Raw genomic sequence first — 20,835 nt, 5'->3', positions numbered from 1 at the left:
CATGATATTTTATGAAGGGATTCAAGGAAACCAGTTTGACTTCAGGTAGAAAGGTCAGGGCACACACACTCTGTATGCAGTCAGAGGATCATTTGAATTGTGATACTGGTACACAACTGGCAAGACAGCAGTTGAATGAATAATGGTTAATCATTATCTTTCAACAAACTAGCTGTATCCCACCAAAGCAGGGTGGCCCAAAAAGAAAAACAAAAGTTTCTCTTTTTAACTTTAGTAATGTATACAGAAGAAAGGGTTACTAGTCCCTTGCTCCCAGCATGTTAGACGCCTCTTACGACACGCATGGCTTACGGAGGAACAATTGTTCCACTTCCCCATGGAGAGAAGAGGAAATAAACAAGAACTAGTAAGAAAATAGAAGAAAACCCAGAGGGGTGTGTATATACAGTGCTAGTCACAGCATTATGCCGCCCCCCACACATGTACCAAAACACAAACACATACCATGAAAGATTATAATATATATATTTGCACACTTACTGAGGTTTTAATACTTGATGCTACATCCTTTACACTTAATCATGTCCCTCAACCATGTAGGAAGACTCTCACACAAATTCTTGAGGGTTTGGGGAGGTACATTATTCCATGCCTCATGTAAAGCAGCCTCCAGCTGTGGGATGGAGCTGATATCCTTCCCCAGTAAACTTCATTTCACTATTGACCAGAGGTTCTCAACAGGGTTTAGGAATGGGGAACTGCCTGGCCAGTCATTAAAGAACCTCACTTCACAGTCCTTAAGCCACTGAACTACAGATTTGGCGGTGACACGGTGCACCGTCTTGCATAAAAACCATAGCCCCACACTTGTCAAATGCCTTGGGTAAATTGTCACACAATAACTCCAGGTAATTATACTGGTTCATATACTGTTTTTTGGGAAGCAAAATGAGTTCACCACACACTGAGCACTGAAACACCCACAAACCATGAGTGAGTCTGGGTGTCTGGTGGTCCCACAGGTGTAGCGTGGGTCTAGCGGGTCACTACCTCTGGGCCGGTACATGTCCCCCCCATGGTTACAGGCGATGGTGAAGGTTGCTTCATCACTCCAAAATACTTCAGACAACTGTTGAGGATTCCAGTGAAAATATTTCTTTGCATAATCCAGCCTATGTTTCTTCTGTGGCTTGGAGAGGATCGATTTCTTAACCTGGCGGTGACTACTGTAGCCCAGTTCTGACACACGTCTGTTAACAGTTCTTAGAGACACCTCTGAGAAAAAATGTGGATTCTTTTCTTTCAATTCTCTAGCAGTTATCTTAGGTGTACTCTCTAACTGCTTCTTTAACACAGTTAAGGTACGAACAGATGTCTTCTTCGAGGGGCCAAGCCGAGATTTGGCAGACAGTAACTTGACACCACCACCACACCAGCCTTGCAACACTGCACCCAGTTCCTCACTGAATGCTCACACACACACACCAACATTCTCCCCTATTTATTTCATCTGGTGCCCACCTTTGTGAAGCCCTATGATATGAGCTATGGTTTCAGGTGTTAAAGACTTCCTTTTACCCATAATCAAACATGCATAGCCCCAAAACCAAAGGAAGCACCGGACAAAAGATGGGGCTTATGAGAGACAAAAGTGCAACACTTCCTCTTACCACGGCAGCCACATGAGCACTGAGGAGTCACTGTGGAGTGTGGTGGCAGACTGTGACATGTTAACTGCTGCTACCCAGCATAATGCACTGATGAAAAAAGACCCCCCAGTATGGTAGGCCTTTGATTTTTATCACAGCATTATGCCGGGGCACTCACCCAGCATAATGCCATGACTAGCACTGTATATGCTTGTACATGCATGTTTAGTGTGACCTAAGTGTAAGAAGAAGTAGCGAGATGTACCCGAAATCTTGCATGTTTATGACACAGAAAAAAGACACCAGCAATCCTACCATCATATAAAACAATTAAGAAAGAAGGAACACTGCAACAGGCCTACTGGCCTATGTGAGGCAGGTCCAATTCTCCTACCGGCTTAAGCCAATGCCTTGACCTAGTCAGGTCAGTCATGTCACTTAAGGGAGGAGCACGGCATCTGACCTAGTAGCACAAGCTAGTCAGGTCCAACTCACACCCACCCACACCCACTCATGTATTTATCCAACCTACAGTATTTTTAAAACTACACAAGGTCTTAGCTTCTATGACGGTACTCAGGAGTTTGTTCCACTCATCCACAACTTTATTACCAAACCATTGCTTTCCTATATCCTTCCTGAATCTGAATTTTTCCAATTTAAAATCATTGCTGCGAGTCCTGTCTATGTTAGATAATTTTAGCATGCTATTTACATCCCCTTTATTTATTCCTGTTTTCCATTTATACACCTCATTCATATCCCCCCTAATTTTACATCTTTCTAGAGTGCAGATTCAGGGCCCTCAGTCTATCCTCATAGGAAAAATTTCTGATACATGGGATTAACTGTCATCCTCCTGTGTATATTTTCCAGAGCATTTGTATCCATTCTGTAATACGGTGACCAAAACTGTGCAGCATAATCTAAATGAGGCCTAACCAAGGATATACAGAGTTGAAGAACAACCTGATTCAGCAATTCTACTAACTCCTCCAATGTTGTTGGAGTTATATAGGGCTACAGAAAACACTGCCGCCTCAGCTGCAGCCTTCACCACCATTATGGACGGCTTATGCTCTCAGTGGCCCTTATACACCCAACAACACCACCACCAGTCGTGACATACATAATGACTTATTTTATTCATTCTAGAGTATATTCCATGTTTCTATGTTATTAATACTGTTTATTATGTCATATTAGTTGAATTGTGATAGATAAATAAGCCTTAGAGTTGATATTAGTGTCATAGTCTCCAACAATAAACTCGCCTCCCTCTCCCCCTCCGTCTGGTCTGCCATGCACCAACAAGTCTTTTCAATAAAGGTAAGTGTGATGTTAAATGTTCATTTATACATTTTATTAGTGCTTTATATTTATTTGTCATTCTTTTCTGCATGTAAATCTATATTTAAGCTAGGGAAGTGACCCCTAATAAGGACTTGGTACCTCGAATCCTTATGAAGAGGGATTCCCCTTCCAAACAATAACCTCTCTTCCCTCTCCCTTCCTACCTGTCTTCCATCCATCAACAACAGCCTTCAGTAAAGGTAAGTGTTATGTGTAATGTTCATTGTTTTGTGCATGTAAATCTAACTTTAAGGTAAAAAAAATTTTTTTTTGATACTTCTGGGTGTCTGGAACGAATTAATTCCATTTACATTATTTCTTATGAGCAAAATGGTTTCAGTTTTGGCCGATGGCTCTGGAATGGATTGAACATAAAAACCAAGGGTCCACTGTAATTACGCATACAGAACTTTTTCATTTTTTTTTAATTTATGATACAATTCTTTACTTCATTCGGTAAGCTATTCCACATTTTTATCCTTTTATAAAAATACAAATACAATGGAACCCCGAGTTTCGAACGTATCGATCATCGAACTCTTCAAGTTTCGACTACTTTTTTTTAACCAATTTTGTCCCGATTATCGAACGTGCCCCATCTTTCGAACCGCCGGGTACCGGACCTGTCCACCAGCCCGCTCTGTCTGCGTCCCCACGCTGGCGTCGTGAGCCAGTCTGGCTTTGTTGATGCTTGAGTGAACACTAACCTCCACACTCATTCAAATATTTCACTATTAATTTATTGTGTTTAGTGCTTGTGCGACTGTGAAATAAGCTACCATGAGCCCAAAGAAACTTGCTAGTGGTACCCCTGTGGTAAAGAAAATGAGAAACACCATAAATGTGAAGAAGGAAATAATACAAAAATATGAGAGTGGTGTGCAACTTGTTGAGCTTGCCAGGATGTACGGCAAAAACAAAGAACAGTCGATCAGGTTGAGAAGTTGTTGCTGGTGTGGATCATGGATAAAGAGATAGCAAGTGATAGTGTTTCGGAGACAATTATTTGTGAAAAGGCAAGGAAGTTGCATGCCAGTCTTATAAAGAAAATTCCTGGAACCAGTGCTGATAGTGAATTTAAGGCCAGCAGAGGCTGGTTTGACAGATTTAAGAAGCATACACAACGTTGTAAGGCATGGCAAGGCAAGTTCAAACAAATGGGCAGCTGAGAAGTTTGTACAGGAGTTTAAGGGGTACGTAGACACTGAAAAATTGAAACCCCAACAAGTGTTCAATTGTGACAAAACAGTCCTGTTTTGGAAGAAAATGCCAAAGAGGATCTACATTACTCAGGAGGAAAAGGCACTCCCAGGACACAAGCCTATGAAAGACAGGCTAACTCTCTTGCTCTGTGCTAATGCTAGTGGTGATTTTAAAGTGAAGCCTTTATTTGTGTATCACTCAGAAAATCCCAATGTCATTAAGAACAAGTTATGCATCCTGTGGAAAGAAAATAATAAGGCATGGGTCACAAGGCAAATTTTCAAAGAGTGGGTCCATGATGTGTTTGGCCTGTGAAAAAATACCTACTAGAAAATAATTTGCCACTCCAGTGTCTCCTGTTAATGGACAATGCTCCTGCACATCCTCCAAACTTGGTAGACCACTGTCTAGGGACTACAGTTTCATCACAGTGAAGTTCTTGCCTCCTAACACCACTCCTCTCCTCCAGCCCATGGACCAGCAGGTCATTTCTAACTTCAAAAAAATTCTACACAAAAGCAGTGTTTGAAAAGTGCTTTGAAGTGACCACAGACACTAAGCTGACCCGAAGAGAGTTCTGGAGGAATCACTTCAATATTTACAGCTGCGTGAGCCTAAAAGGTAAGGTTTGGGAGGTAGTGACTTCCAGGACTTTGAACTCTGCTTGGAGACAATTGTGGCCCCAATGTGACTTCCAGAGGGATTTTGAAGGGTTTGAGGCTGACTCTGGCCCTGCTCACCCCTCTGCCTGTTGTGGACTCTATTGTGGCATTGGGGAACACCCTGGGGCTGGAGGTGAGTGGAGAGGATGTGGAAGAGTTGGTGGATGACCACAAAGAAGAGCTAACCACTGAACAGCTGGAAGAGCTTCATCTGGAACAGCATCAGACCACAGCTCAGGAACTTGCTTCAGAGGAGGAGGAAGAGGGAATGGATGAGGTGCCTTCTTCACATATTAAGGAGATTTGTGCCAAGTGGAATGATGTGCAAATGTTTTTGGAGAAGTACCACCCTGAGCAAGCTGAAACAAGCCATCTCTGCAACAAGTTCAGTGACAGAACCATGTCCCACTTCAGGAAAATCTTAAAGAGGCAACAGAAACAGAGTACTGTGGACAGTTATTTTGTGAGACAGGGGTCCAGTGACTCTCAAGCTGGTCCTAGTGCCAGTAAAAGACAAAGAAGGGAAGTAACCCCAGAGAGGGCTTTGATACCTAAAGTCCTTATGGAGAGGGATTTCCTTTCCAGACAATAACCCCAACTCCCTCTCTCCTCCTCCCTATCTTCCAGATGCCATCATCAATCTTCAATAAAGGCAAGTAAAAATGTTATATATATATATGTTTATTTAAATTTATTACTAATTGTACTATGTATGTTTGTTGTGTGTATGTAAAACTAATGTAATCTCTATAAAATGTATTTTTTGTGTGAATATTTTTGGGTTTCTGCAACGGATTAATTGTATTTCCATTATTTCTCATGGGAAATATTGGTTCGACTTTCGAACATTTCGAGTTTAGAACTAGGTCCTGGAAAATAACAAAAAAAAGGGCACAATACCATAAATGGTCCAAGTCGGACCGAAACATCGTCGTAAGCTCCTCTCTTCTATGTGCAGGTTATTTGTGTATAGCTCCTGGAACAGATTAAGTTCAAAACTCAAGGTTCCATTGTATAGGGCTGAAAAGAATGAAAAGACTATACAGCCTCTCCTCACTTAACAATGGAGTTTTGCTCCAAAGACCACATCGGTAAACGAATTTGTCGCTAAGTGAGGAGCATACTATAATGGTAGTGGGTTTGTGTCAACCATCTTTGATATTGTTTTAATGTCACCTTTGCACCATTTATAACTTTTCTGGTATAGTATATTTTTAAATGTTTATACAGCAGTGTACTCTATATTGTAATAAACAAAATACACATGTAGAGGAAATCAGCTCTAATATACATTATTTAGGTATGCATATTGGTCAGAGAGCCCGTCTTAAGTCCACGTCATCGGTAAACGAGTACGTCGTTCAGTTAGGAGAGGCTGCATTCTTAAAACTATGGAAGAACTTTTGATACAATGTCCCACCATAGACTCAACCACAAACTGGATGCAAAAGTTGGGGTGGCAGGAAACTGTTCAGTAGACCAAGGAAACTCAGAATGACACAAGATAGTAAAGGTGAGGGAAGAGGTATCAGACTATGAGAAAGCAATGAGTATATTATCCCAAAAATCAGTCCAGGGACCTATACTCTTTCTAATATATGGAAATGACTTAGCTTTGGGAACTCTCTCTCCAACATGATAAGGGGGGAGGAGGCGGGAGCCGTTCAGCGTTCTCAAGAAAAAACTCGAAAAATTATGGAAATTGAGTTATTCATACAGAAAAATAGCTTAACTCTTTGGCAGCACAATGGTACAAGAATCAATGTTCTACAACGTTTCTACAAGAAATTATAGTCATTTATATCAGGTATGGTGGCGGTGATGTAGGTAGCGCGTCTGTTCTCAACCCATGTATTTTTTGGAATTTTTTCCTTGTTTTTTATTGCTTTTTCTTTGCATTATTCTTTCTAATATAATAATTGATTATTTGGCATCATATAAGAGTAGGTGGAGCTTATCAATAGACGTCTAGCCTATCAGGAAGCACCTGGGTACACTCAGCAGTGCTCCCTCTCCAGAGAGAGCCAGGTGAAATCACTTCATTTTTACGCTTATATCAGCTTATATATTAACTATACCGCTTATTTATCTATCAGAATTGATCTAATATGATATAATAATCACTTTAAATAACAAACAAACATGTTATATACTCTAGACTGAATAAAATAGGCCATAATATAGCGAGAGTCCACCAGCAATATTTCAATATAAATGAGTTACTCCTCGTCTCCATGTTGTATTGTTTGGTCTGTGAGTGATAGAAAATGGTGTTTTGAAGAGGATAACTGCACTAGAACATCAGTTTACTAAGAAATACACCGAAACAAACGCGATTTTCACGAAAAAAAAAAATTTTTTGACGGCGGGCTGGCCGGCGTTCTAGGCCTATATCTCGGAAGTAACTTATTCACTTATTTCGCTTTACAACTCCATTATTAATGATTGTATTGAAATTATTTTCACAGACAATATAAAACAAAGTGTGTTTGAAATTTTAACGTTAGATTTTTTGGAATATCTCAAATAGTTTTGATTTTGTGGGGGGTAAAAGGTAGATATTTTGGTGAATGCCAAAAATTCTGTCAAATGTATTTTTTTTTACCATGATAATAAGATATATTAGATGAAATGGCAATGTAAAGACGTCGTGCTAGTTGTATTCTAACAGTTGGGAATGTCGGAAGTGCCACTCGTAGTGCCAATTTGTCATTTCATGCTGCCATATATCAAAATTATGTTAATATTTTTTTTCTATGTTGTTTGTTGGCCAATCATACTGAAACTTTGTCACATTCTTGTACATATACACCTCTAAAAGTACACCAAAAATAAAATAAATCAGTTGAAAAATAAAAAAAATAAAAACGAAAGATGGCTGGTTTGTTGATATCAGTTTAACTGGTGAAAATACGGCAAACAAGAGAATGGAGATCAATTCCTGGAATGATTGAGGTTGAGGAGAGACCAGAGCCAGAATATGTAAGTAGAGGAAAAATTACTTGATATTTGGCAATAAAAAAAGGGCTTGGAGGTGAATTTTATGCCAAATACCCTAGGAGGGACAAATTAACTACATAACATCAGTGGCAGGCAAGAATAGTGATAAGTGCCTTTAAAGGACTAGGCAAGATAATCATTCAACTATTATACACCACATACACATGCAGTATGCAGTACCAGTGGGGAACCCACATTCACATGGGGAAGTCCTGGTAATGCAGGATAATTACTTGTAGCAGACAATAAGGCAGAAACTTACCATAATCGAAGTGTAGCTTTGTATACAATCCCTGTCGAAGGGGCCGCTGCTGACGACACTCACATGGCACTAGACATACAGAAATGGTGAACACAAACAAGGACACGTGGCCATAGAATATATGTGGACAGAGGAGAAAAATAACTATAAATCAATCAGGAAGTTATAAATTTCAATAAAATTTATAGGATTAATATACTGTATTATAATATTTTATTCCAAAATACAAGAAAGGGTTGAGTTCCCTCTAATGCTAACTCACTAGGAATCTGTTTTTCCAACATTGTTGTGGTTAGATATACGTTCAGTGTCCTTTTTTAACCCTTTGACTGTTGAGACCCCAAATCCTGAAGTGTCTCTCTGTGTTGCAAAATACAGTAGACTGTCGTTTAACACTGTTTTACTTGGCACGTTGTGGTTATAGCACTATTGAAGAATTGCGGCATATTTTTGTGTAACACATCGTAGAATTAACTTAATGTGGTTCAGTTTGTGGTACAGGAAAATTGGTTCTCTCGTGAGGTTTAATCTGACTAGCTGGTGATGATAAGTTACTACTCACTTAGCTTTCCTACTGGAATATTAGCTGCACCCCGAGGAAATATTGGAGTGTCACCCACGGGATACACTCTGCCTGGCTGTGGGTTAGACCACTGAGTCAATGGGGGAGACCTACCACCATCCCCCAAATCCCTCCACCACCCTCACCACCCTAGACCACCCCACCACCCTCCACCACCCCCAATACCCTTGGGTTCATACGTGAGTAGGACCATCTTCTGCTAGGTAAAACGAGTAAATATGAGTTTGTGTAATGACTGACTGACTGATTTACTGACTGACTGACTTACTGACTTGACTGATTTATGCACACTCCAGTACAACCATAGACTTCAGTACCAGAACCTCTACCATCCACCTCAGCCCAGTAGGGCCACAGCATAACTCTCCACTCTCCACAATCATCCACAATTTAAAGTAAGAAATACTATTATTTCTGTTGCATTTGTAATCTTAAGCAGTAAAAACAACATAATACATAGCGACAATGAACTACATTTACATATTCACTTATATTTTTATAAGATCTGTTGGTCTAAAATAAAGTCGTTTGGCTTTTTTGGGGGCTCCTAAGAACGTAACCCTATTTTTCCCATAAGTTCTACAGTTTGTTTAACACGGTTTTAACTAACAAAGCATTTTCAGGAACGTAACTACCGTATTAACCCTTTCAGTAGGCCTACATCTAAGAGAATGGGTCTGCGTGGTGCGTGTGCACCATGAACAAAAATTCTAGGTGCTTGTATGGCATTGTGGGAATGCCGCCTCAGTAAGCTTTGTTCACCGTGACTTGCAGCAAGGCAGCTCTTGCTCCGAGGCGAACTGGGACTCTCTTCTTCCTATCTGATAGTTCTGACTCTGATGGAAAAGAAAAGGAATTCTATGGCATTGATCGATTAGTGTTGACCAGGATATCGAAAATAGTGCAGAAAATCCTGACGATCCTCAACCTTCTACCTCTGGTGTGGGCGTGTCTCAGTCACGTTCAGTTGTACCTCACTGCAAGAAAAAACTAATATTTTCAAGTGGCCAGGCCTCAGACTTGAGAAATGATGATGATAGTAATGCATACTTTGATTTTATTGCTCTTGATGATCATTCGAGTAGTGATAGTAATGAATCATACTCACTAGAGAAGTCGGTATATACGCCGCCACATGCGCTCGGGTAGTGTTCCCTATGCAGCACCAAGGGGATGGAGTACATCCCGTGGCCCTACACCAGGAATAGACAGTGAAAGTGAGGATGATGTTGCTATACTTGGCATGGATAGACCACAGGCATCAGTAGGTGGTGGTAGTGGTGATGGTAGTGCCATGGCCATGCATGACTCACCAGCCTAGGCTGGGACCCACCCCACTGACTCATCAGATCCAGGACAAAGCGGAGCGTCATCCACCACCACACCACAACTACAACCACAACCAGCTCATCATATCCAGTATCCACTGCAAACTGCATCTGGGATTGGCAGCAAAATTCCAATTTTGTCCCCAGTCCCCATCAGTTTGACAACTCTCAATGTGGAATACTACCAGCTTGTTCCCTTGGAAACACTGCAAATGCACTGAAATTCTTTGAACTATTCTTTGACCAGCCCTTGATGGAAATTATTGTCAGGGAAAGTAACAAGTATTTTGAGTACACAATGGCACATACAATCATATCACCACAGTCAAGACTACACGGGTGGAAAGAGACAACTGTGGCTGAAATGTATTTGCTTTTTGTAACAATAATGCTTATGCTTCATGTCTATAAGCATAATATAAAATCATACTAGTCCACAGATCAGCTAATTTGTACCCCAGCCTTCAGTGAAATCATCCCAGTGAACAGGTTTATCTTACTATTACATATGTTGTACTTCTCTGACAAAACTAGGCCTGACAGAAGTGACAGGTTATACAAAATTAGAAATGTTTTTACGTAACTGAAACAAAAGTTAAACATGTACTTTTATCCATTCAAGAATCCTGTAATTGATGAGTCTTTGATTTTGTTCAAAGGTAGACTGTCATTCAAGCAGTATATACCAAGCAAGAAGAAGCGTTTTGGTATAAAACTGTTTGTACTCTGTGACTGTGACAGTGGCCTGGTATTGGATATTATTGTATACACAAGAAGTAAAACATTTAAAGATACCAGGATGTTATTGGGTATCTCAGGTGACATAGTGAGAAGCATGATGGCACCTTATCTTGGTAAGGAGCATACATTATATACTGATAACTGGTACACAAGCCCTTTACTCAGTGATTTCTTGCAAGTGAACATGACAGATGTGTGTGGTACAGTGCGCTCTAATCGTAAACGTATGACCAGGTTCAGCGCAGGCACTCATGGTAGTGAGGTGCAGGTGTTTACTGCCAATGACATCATGGCATTACGGTGACATGACAAACGAGATGTCACATTGTTGACGACCATTCACCCTAACGAAATAAAAGACAGTGGCAAAGTTGATAGTGACTAATAAACGCATTCTACAACCAGTAACGGTGATTGATTATACACAAAACATGCATTTGGTTGACAAATGTGACATGCAGATTGGGTTTATCGATTGTGTTTGTAAGAGTTACAAGTGGTACATGAAACTTTTCTTCCATCTCATGGACATTTCAATGCTCATTGCATATAATATGTACCAAATAAAGACTGGCAACAGACCACCATATGGTGAATTTTGTTTGTCTGTTGTCATATAACTCATAATGAAGTACACTAGGTAACAACACCTGCTATACAAAACCGTCCTCAAACTCCTCAGGAAATACCCAAGTGTTTGAGGAGGAAAGGTGATCACTTCCTAATACAGCTTCCTGCAAGTAAGAAGAAATGGGCTCAGAAGAGATGTGTTGTCTGTGCACAAACAAAATGACGGGAACAAAGACACTCGGTTTATGTGAGAGGAATGTAAGGTACCTCTGTGCATACCTTGTTCAAGGACTTCCACAGACTGCAGCAGTTCTAGAAACATGTCCAGTGACTGTACATATGTAAACATATAATAAAACATTAGTAATATACAACATTTGTGCATGTTTATTGTTGTAAACAATACCGGTAAACAATATTATAATAATAACTTTAGTGAGGTTATTGTGTTCAATATAGTGAGTGTATATATATATACATTATATACAGTATTGGTCTCACAGGCCACAAATGTTACTAGAAAAAGAAAAAAATAGAAAAGAAAGTATAAAAAATGTAAAATAAAAAAATGCGATTTTGCGGAAGCCGCTGATGTTGCTGCCACCCGGTCATTTTGGGTCAACTTCACGCCTCTATATCTCAGTAAGTACTGATGAGAATTTTTTTTTTTTTGCTTTATTACCTTCACAAAATTATTATTTTTAATTCTGTAAGAAAAAAAAAATTTTCTTTTTTCAAAATTTCTTGGACATTGGGGCATCCATTAAAATTTTGCCTCTGGACCATGAAAGGGCTAAACAACAGTCTACTGTTTTTGGAAAAAAATAAAAATCTTATGAAATGATAGAGAATCTTTTCCCAATGGTAATGACACCAAAAGTACGAAATTTGATAGAAAACTCACAGAATTACGCCCTCGCAAAGTTAGTGATCTTGGCAACCCGGTGGCCTGGTGGCTAAAGCTCCCGCTTCACACACGGAGGGCCCGGGTTCGATTCCCGGCGGGTGGAAACATTTCGACACGTTTCCTTACACCTGTTGTCCTGTTCACCTAGCAGCAAATAGGTACCTGGGTGTTAGTCGACTGGTGTGGGTCGCATCCTGGGGGACAAGATTAAGGACCCCAATGGAAATAAGTTAGACAGTCCTCGATGACGCACTGACTTTCTTGGGTTATCCTGGGTGGCTAACCCTCCGGGGTTAAAAATCCGAACGAAATCTTATCTTATCTTATCTTATCTTGAGCTCTATTTTTTGGCCAAATCCATTGTTCCAGTTGACCAAACTCAATCTTTAGAACTCCATTTGTTCTATCGACTGAGTACAAGAAACCACCCATTTAAGGATTTCAACTACCAAATAAAGTGGTCAGAAATTGTCAATTTGGCCAATTTCATGTAAATTAACCCTTTCAGGGTCGAGAGGCCCTCTCCTAAACTCGTTCTCAGGGTCGAAAATTTTTTGGAAAAAAAAAAATTATTATTTCTTATGAAATGATAGAGGATCTTTTCCCAATCATAATGACACCAAAAGTATGAAATTTGATGGAAAATTTACGGAACTATGCTCTTGCGAAGTTAGCGGTCTCGATGATGTTTATGCATCGTCGATTTTGCCCACTTTGAGCCCTATTTTCGGCCAATTTAAGTGTACTAGTCGACAAAACTCATATCTATTTCGCTAGAACTCCATTTTTTTCTATCAAATGAGTGCAAGAAACCACCCATTTACCGATTTCAAGTATCCAATAAAGTGGTCAGAAATTGGCAATTTTGCCAATTTCACACAAATTTCAGAAGATGCCAATTTCCAAATAGGGTCCAGAATAAACAAGACAGACATTCCTGGCACTAAAATAACAATTTCTCTGTTTATTAGTCACGTCCCCAGGCCCCTCTTACACCTCTTTTGCTTTCCACTTTGAATTTTTATTCTCACAAAAAATAGAAGATTTACTATTATGCAGACTACTGCATTGGTGTAGAAATGGTGTAGAAATGATATAAATAATATCACTGCACTTGTAAAAGAATATTAGACTCACCAGTTGACATGTATTGGACGCTTGGTATGATTTGTTTACTTTTGAAATTTGGTAAAAATCGAACATTTCTGCTAGTTTGAGCTCAATTTCAAGGTACTTTTCATTATGAAACCAATCAAAATCATCTCAAATTCTGTAATATTTCTTCCATTCCATAAAATGAGACCAGGAAAACTAGAATACAACCATAAATACCATACGAAAATACACTGCAAAGTCGCTGTTTTAAACCAAACATACGGTCGGAGGTATTTTTCTCTCATTATGCACTGTGTGCTGCAGGACTTTTTTTATACTGTGCACACTGACCACATAGACCCATTCTTTCATATGTAGGCCTACCAGCTTTCTCTCACTAGATTTGAAGGCGAAAATTTAGGCATTCTTGTACGTCAATAACCCTGGTGCGTAAGCCGCACTAGTACATCAGAAACCCTGAAAGGGTTAAAAAAGATGCCAATTTCAAAATAGGGCTCAGAATAAACAATGCAGACATTCCTGGCACTAAAATAACATTTTCTCTGTTCATCAGTCATGTCTCCAGGCTCCTCTTATATTACTCTTGCTTTCTATTTTGAATTTTTATTCACACAAAAAATAGAAGATTTACTGTTATGCAGACTACTGCATTATTGTAATAACTGTATGAATAATGTCAACCCATTCATGACTGTGTATTAGACTGGCCAGTTGGACACATATTGGATGGTGACAGCATTTGTTTACTCTTGAACATTGGCGAAAATCAAACATTTCTGCTACTTTGAGGGACTCACTTTCAAGGTACTTTCCGTCATGAAACCAATCAACATCATATCTATTTCTGTAACATATCTTCTATTCTATCAAATGAGCCCAAAAAATGAGAATGCAACCATAAATACTATACGAAAATACACCTCAAATTTGGCGTTTTAATCCAAAAACACAGTTTTTTTTTTCCCCCATTATGCACTGTGCGCTGCAGAATTTTTTTTATATTACACACACTGACCACACAGTCCCATTTTCTCACATGTGGGCCTACCAGCTTTCTCCTGCTTGATTTGAAGCCTCTAGAATTTTGGCGTGTTAATACGTCAAAAACACTGGTTCGTAAAATGTATATGTACGACAACAACAGTCAAAGGGTTAAATAATTTGTAATGTCCCTTAATTCTATTTCTTTGATTATTTCACCTATGTTGTACTCTATGAATGAATTTGTTTCTAAATTTACCATGTAATTTATAATTTTTTTTTGTCGCTATGTACTCCACATTCATTTTCTTCTGATACTCTTAACCCTTTCAGTGTCATGACCCATAATCCTTAACTCACTCTCTGTGTTGAAAAATATTCGAAAAAAAAAAGAAAAAAATTCTTACCAAAACCTTAGTGTTACGAGACAAGAAAAAAAAATTTGCGATCAATACTTACCGAGATATAGATGAGTGAAGATGACAAAGTGAACCGTTTATGGCAACATACACGACTGCTGCTCACTCGGTAATACAGTGGACCCCTGGATTACACTGTCATTGGAATAAGTAACATTCAGAATAAGTAACGTTTTTTTTCGCCAAAATATTGGCTCGGTGATCGTCACTGAACTCGGAATAAGTCTGGAACGTGTCCACGTGGCGTGAGCGGCCCGGACATTCCATGTACAGCCAGTGTGCCATTGTTTACCAGCCAGTGAAGACGATCCCACGCGTTCATCTGATACATTTTGTATTATTCCATTCTTTTTAGTGCTTGTAACTGCCACCATGGGCCCAAAGAAAGCTTCTAGTGCCAGCCCTTTGGTAAAGAGGGTGAGAACCACTATAGAATTCAAGAAAGAGATCATTGCAAAATATGAAAACGGAGTGCGTATTGCCAAGCTGGCCAGGTTGTATAACAAACCCCATACAACCATCGCTTCTATCCTTCCCAAGAAAAAGGAAATCAAGGAAGCTGTTGTTGCGAAGGTGCAAATATGCTTATAAAACAGAGATTGCAAATACTGGAAGATGTGGAGACTTTGTTGTTGGTGTGGATCAACAAGAAACAATTATCAAGAGATAGTGTTATGCAGTCAATAATATGTGACAAGGCAAGACAGTTGCATATGATCTTGTAAAGAAAATGCATGGAACTAGTGCTGATACTGGTGAATTTAAGGCCAGCAAAGGCTGGTTTGAGAGACTTAAGAATCATAGTGGCATACACAGTGTGATAAGGCACGGTGAGGCTGACAGTTGACAAAAAAGCGGCTGAAAAATATGTTCAGGACTTCAAGGGGTACATAGAGGCTGAAAAATTCAAACCCCAACAAGTGTTCAACTGTGACAAAACAGGCCTCTTTTGGAAGAAAATGCCAAAGAGGACCTACATTACTCAGGAGGAAAAGGCACTCCCAGGCCACAAGCCTATGAAAGACAGGCTAACTCTCATGTTTTGTAGTAATGCTAGTGGGGATTTCAAAGTGAAGCCTTTACTGGTGTATCACTCTGAAAATCCCAGAGTGTTCAAGGAAAACAGTGTCGTCAAGAGTAAATTGTGTGCGATGTGGAAGGCAAACAGTAAGGCAAGGGTCACGAGGGACATTTTCCTTGATTGGTTCCGTGATGTGTTTGGCCCCCAGTGTGAAAAAAATACCTCCTGGAAAATAAATTGAAACTCAAGTGCCTCATGGTAATGGACAATGCTTCTACTCATCCTCCAGACTTGGAAGAGCAAATGGTGTAGAAGTTTTGTTTCATCAAGGTGAAGTTCTTGCCCCCTAATACAACTCCTCTCATCCAGCCCGTGGGCCAGCAGGTCATTTCAAATTTCAGAAAACTGTACACCAGTGTTTCAAAAGTGCTTTGAAGTGACCTCAGACACTGAATTGACCCTAAGAGAGTTCTGGAAAGATCACTTCAGTATCCTCAGTTGCATAAACCTTATAGGTAAGGTTTGGGAGGGAGTGACTTGCAGGACTTTGAACTCTGCTTGGAGAAAATTGTGGTCACAATGTGTACAAGAGGGATTTTGAAGGGTTTGGGGCTGACCCTGTGGACCCTATACCAGTTGTGGTATCTCTTGTGGCATTGGGGAATTCCCTGGGGTTGGATGTGAGTTTGGAGGAAGTGGAAGAGTTGGTGGAGGACCACGATGAAGAGCTAATCACTAGAGCTGCAAGACCTTCATCTGCAACAGCAACAGACCGCAGCTCAGGAAATTTCTTCTTCAGAGGAGGAAGAGAGATGGAGGAACGTGCCTTCTTCAAAGATTAAGGACATTTATACAATGTGGACAAAGGTGCAAACATTTATGGATGAACATCGCCCTGACAAAGCTGCTGCAGGCCATGTTGACAACATGTACAATGACAATATTGTGCCCCATTTTATGGAAATTTTAAAGAAACACCAGAAACAGACCTCTCCGGAACACTTTGTTGAGCGACAGGGGGTCCAGAGACTCAAGCTGGTCCTAGTGGCATTAAAAAACAGAGAAGGGAAGTAACCCCGGAAAAGGACTTGGTACCTGAAGTCCTTATGGAGGGGGATTCCCCTTCCAAACAAAGGTACACCACCATCCTCTCCCCTCCTCCCATCTCATCACTCATCAATAAGTCTTCCAAAAAGGTAAGTGTCATTCTAGTAATGTTTTATTCTGCATGTCACATTGTTTTCTGTGTAGGGAAATATATATTTCATGTAAAAGAAATTGTTCTTTTTTTTAATACTTTTGGGTGTCAGGAACGGATTGATTGGATTTCCATTATTTCTCATGGGGAAAATTAATTCGGAATTAGTCAGATTCAGGTTTAGTCACTCTCTCTGAAACGGATTAATTATGAAAACCGGGGTCCACTGTATTATAATTACTTTTATTCTACTTTTTTCTTTTAGTTTTGAATATTTTATTTTTTCAAATAACTTTTGTGGCCTGTGAGACCAATACAGTGGAACCTTGGCTTACGAGTGTCCTAACATATGAGTTTTTCGAGATACGAGCTGTGGCTCAGTTGATTTTTTGCTCTGAGTTAAGAGCCAACATCTGAGTTACGAGCCAGCTCCCCCTGCTTCCCCCTCAACCCAAAACCTGGACACCTCACTTGTTTATCTATGATTTCATGCTTTAATTCCATGGAAATCATTCTCTTTTTCTTCTCAGCACTGTCCTTTACACTTACTTTCTTAGGACCCATGCTTAGAAAAACAAAATTTGGCCAAATGACTGTAAAAAATGTAAGTAAAGCACGAGAGAAATACTACTCCCACACCGAGGTAAACAGTGCACTGAGCTGGTGGCGTTCTGAAGCTCTCATTATTATTATTATTATTATTATTATAATGAGTAAGCTTCAGTTCCCTAAATTAATAATAATAATAATAATAATAATAATAATACATACGCATTACAGGTTGGCCATCACTAATCCGGCATCATTGGGACCTGAAGTGTGTCAGATTAGTGAGTTTGCCAGATTGCAGAGTGGTTAGGTTAGAATACACTTAATTAACCTATCAAGAGAGACTCTTTCTGATACATCTTCCTTATTTTCATCACTGCTTTCTTCACCACTGGCTTGCTGCTGTGGATTTACAACCATCTGTGCAATTTCTGAGTCAGTATAATGATGAAATTTGAGTCAGTATACTGATGAAATTTGAGTCAGTATAATGATGAAATTTGAAATTATGCTAGCCAAAATTAGTGCCAGATTACTAATGGAACTAGATAACTGATTGCCGGATTAGTGATGGCCAATCTGTATGTTATAATAATTCAGAATGCTGCCACTAGTTGGCGCAGCCGATGGCAAAACATCTGGTAAGAAGTCCACATGTTTACATCACCGTGGGAGCAGTTCTCTTGTGCTTGCTTGAATTCTTTTAGTCATTTGGCCAAAATTCTTTTTTCTAACCATGGGTCCTAAGACAGTGCTGAGAAGAAAAAGAGGATGATTTCCACAGAATTAAAGCAAATTGTATCAGTTAAGTTCAGCAATTTATTTATTTATTTATTTATTTAATAATCTGAACATACATACAGAGGTACAAAAAAATACAGGTAAGAGCAGCATGCCAAAGCCACTTGTATGCATAGCATTACGGGCAGGCTTAAAATTAACTTAAGATTAACTAAGCAATGATGTAATCAGTGATAAAACATTATTGTAAACAGATAACAATAAAGCACAAATGAGTATTACAAAGAGAGGTCATATGGTTGCATGCATTGCTGTACATTCAGTAGAATGGAGTATTCTGTTAGGTAGTGTATTTAAAAAATAACAAAGTTAGATTGGGTCTTAGGTTTAACATTTATGTGATATAATTGTGAGAAACATTTAAGATATACAATTTATAAGGTTCAGTTATTCAGTATTTATTTGGTTTTGGGTGAGTAAGTGATCTTTGAAAAGAGACTTGAATTTGTAAACAGGTAGTGTTTCTTTTATATTTACAGGTAATGAATTCCAGATTTTATTGCCTTTTATGTGCATTGAGTTTTTGCATAGCGTGAGATGGACACGAGGAACATCAAAGAGTGATCTGTATCTTGTGTTATGGTCATGTGTTCTGTCGAGGTTGGCAAGGAGATGTTTGAGGGAAGGGTTAATATCAGAGTTAAGTGTTCTATGTATGCAATAGGTGCAGTAATAAGTATGGATGTTTTGGATGGTGAGTAGGTTTAGTGTTTTGAATATTGGTGGAGTGTGCTGCCTGTAGTGGGAATTTGTTATCATTCTGACTGCAGCCTTTTGTTGGGTAATTAGTGGTCTGAGATGGTTAATTGTTGTTGAGCCCCATGCACAAATTCCATAGGTGAGATAGGGGTAAATAAGAGAGTGATATAGGGCCAGGAGGGCTGACTGTGGAACATAGTACTGTATCTTCAATAGTATGCCTACGGTCTTGGAAATTTTCTTAGAAGTTTGTTGTATATGTGTATGAAATTTGAGTCTATTATCAAGGTGGATTCCTAAGAACTTTCCCTCTGTTAGCTTTGTGATAGGTGATCCATTTATCATTATGTTAAGAGGGACATCTGTAGCTCTGTTACCAAACTGAATGAAGTAGGTTTTGTCAATGTTTAGTGTAAGTTTGTTAGTCCTCATCCAGGTAGATATTTTCTGTAATTCGGTATTTACAGTATTGACTAGCGTGACTGGGCTCGGGTGAGAGAAGACGTATGTAGTGTCATCTACAAATAGTGTGGGTTTGAGTAACTGCGAAGCATTTGGTAGGTCATTTATGTATAGGAGAAAGAGAAGAGGGCCAAGGACACTTCCCTGTGGGACACCAACTGTAATTGGTTGTGCGGAAGAGTTTGCCCCATTTGTGTACACATATTGGTTTCTGTTGCTGAGGTATGACTTGAGGTAGTTGAGGGAGTGCCCTCTTATCCCATAGTGTGACAATTTTATGTGGAGCAAGTCATGGTCAACTGTATCAAAAGCTTTACGTTAAGTCAATGAAGATACCCAGTGGGACTTCTTTTTTCTCTATTGCAGTGTATATATGTTCTAGCATGTGTATAACAGCATCATTAGTATTTTTATTAGGCCTGAATCCAAATTGGCAGGGGTTGAGTATGTTTTGGGAGATGAGGTAGGAGTAGATTCGTTTATGAATTAATTTTTCGAAGATTTTTGAGAGAGGGTGTAAGTTGGATATTGGCCTATAGTTATTCAACTCTGTTTGGTCTCCTCCTTTATGGATCGGGGTGACCCTCGCTATTTTGAGAACTGTAGGGAAGGTGGAGGATTCAATGGATTTGTTAAAGAGTGTTGCAATGATTGGTGATAGCACTTGTGACACTTTTTTGTATATAAAGGGTGGTAGGGTATTTAAATCTCCTGCCTTGTTTTCTAGTGTGTTGATAATAAGGGAGACTTCGTATGGGTTAGTCGGAGCTAGGAACAGTGTGTTCGGGTAGTTGCCAGTGAGGTAGTCATTTGGTGGGGTATCTGAGCTTGGGATTTTATTGGCAAGTTTTTGTCCTATAGTGGAGAAGAAATCATTGAGTCTGTTTGCTGTTTCTGTTGGTGAGAGTTGGGGTTCATCTGATTTTGCTAATTTTATTTCGCTATTTCGTGATATCTTTTTTGTTCCTAGAATTTCTGATAGGGTTTTCCAGGTCTTTTTTATATCACCTCGTAAGTTGGATAATCTGTTCTCATAATACAATTTTTTGCCCTTCTTATCAGGCTGGTTAGGATTGACGAGTAACGTTTTGTTTGGTCTCTGGTTATGTGACCCATTCTGTACTGTTTTTCATATAGGTGATTTGTATTTATGGATTTGAGAATGCTGGGTGTTAGCCAGGGACTGTTCAGTCTCTTAGCTGTCATCTGTTTGATTTTTTTTAGGGCAGTGCTTGTTATAGAGGTATTGGGTCTTTTTTAGAAAATTATTAATACATTCGTCAATATCTGTATAGATTTCTAGCTCAGTGTGCCAGTCAATGTTTGTTACTGCTGTTGTGAAGTTATTAATGGCTGCCTCATTGTGAAGT

General features: G+C 39.4%; 1 protein-coding gene across 6 annotated transcripts in view; it reads right to left on the bottom strand.

The window, feature by feature from the left end:
• LOC128696393 (secreted frizzled-related protein 3) overlaps positions 1–20,835 on the bottom strand; it is a 181,404-nt gene that overhangs the window by 142,898 nt on the left and 17,671 nt on the right. For 5 of the 6 annotated variants that reach the window (XM_070092521.1, XM_070092520.1, XM_070092523.1 and 2 more), the window contains one exon: positions 8,091–8,159. The exons of the other annotated variant lie outside the window; for it this stretch is intronic. In XM_070092521.1, coding sequence (XP_069948622.1) covers positions 8,091–8,159 — 69 coding nt within the window. The remainder of the gene's footprint in view (positions 1–8,090; positions 8,160–20,835) is intronic. 6 annotated transcript variants of the gene reach the window in all.

The sequence above is a fragment of the Cherax quadricarinatus genome, chromosome 39 (genome assembly GCF_038502225.1).
Source record: "Cherax quadricarinatus isolate ZL_2023a chromosome 39, ASM3850222v1, whole genome shotgun sequence".
Classification (NCBI taxonomy): domain Eukaryota; kingdom Metazoa; phylum Arthropoda; class Malacostraca; order Decapoda; family Parastacidae; genus Cherax; species Cherax quadricarinatus.
The sequence above is the reverse complement of the archived record's forward strand: the minus strand, read 5'-3'. Positions and strand labels throughout refer to the sequence as shown.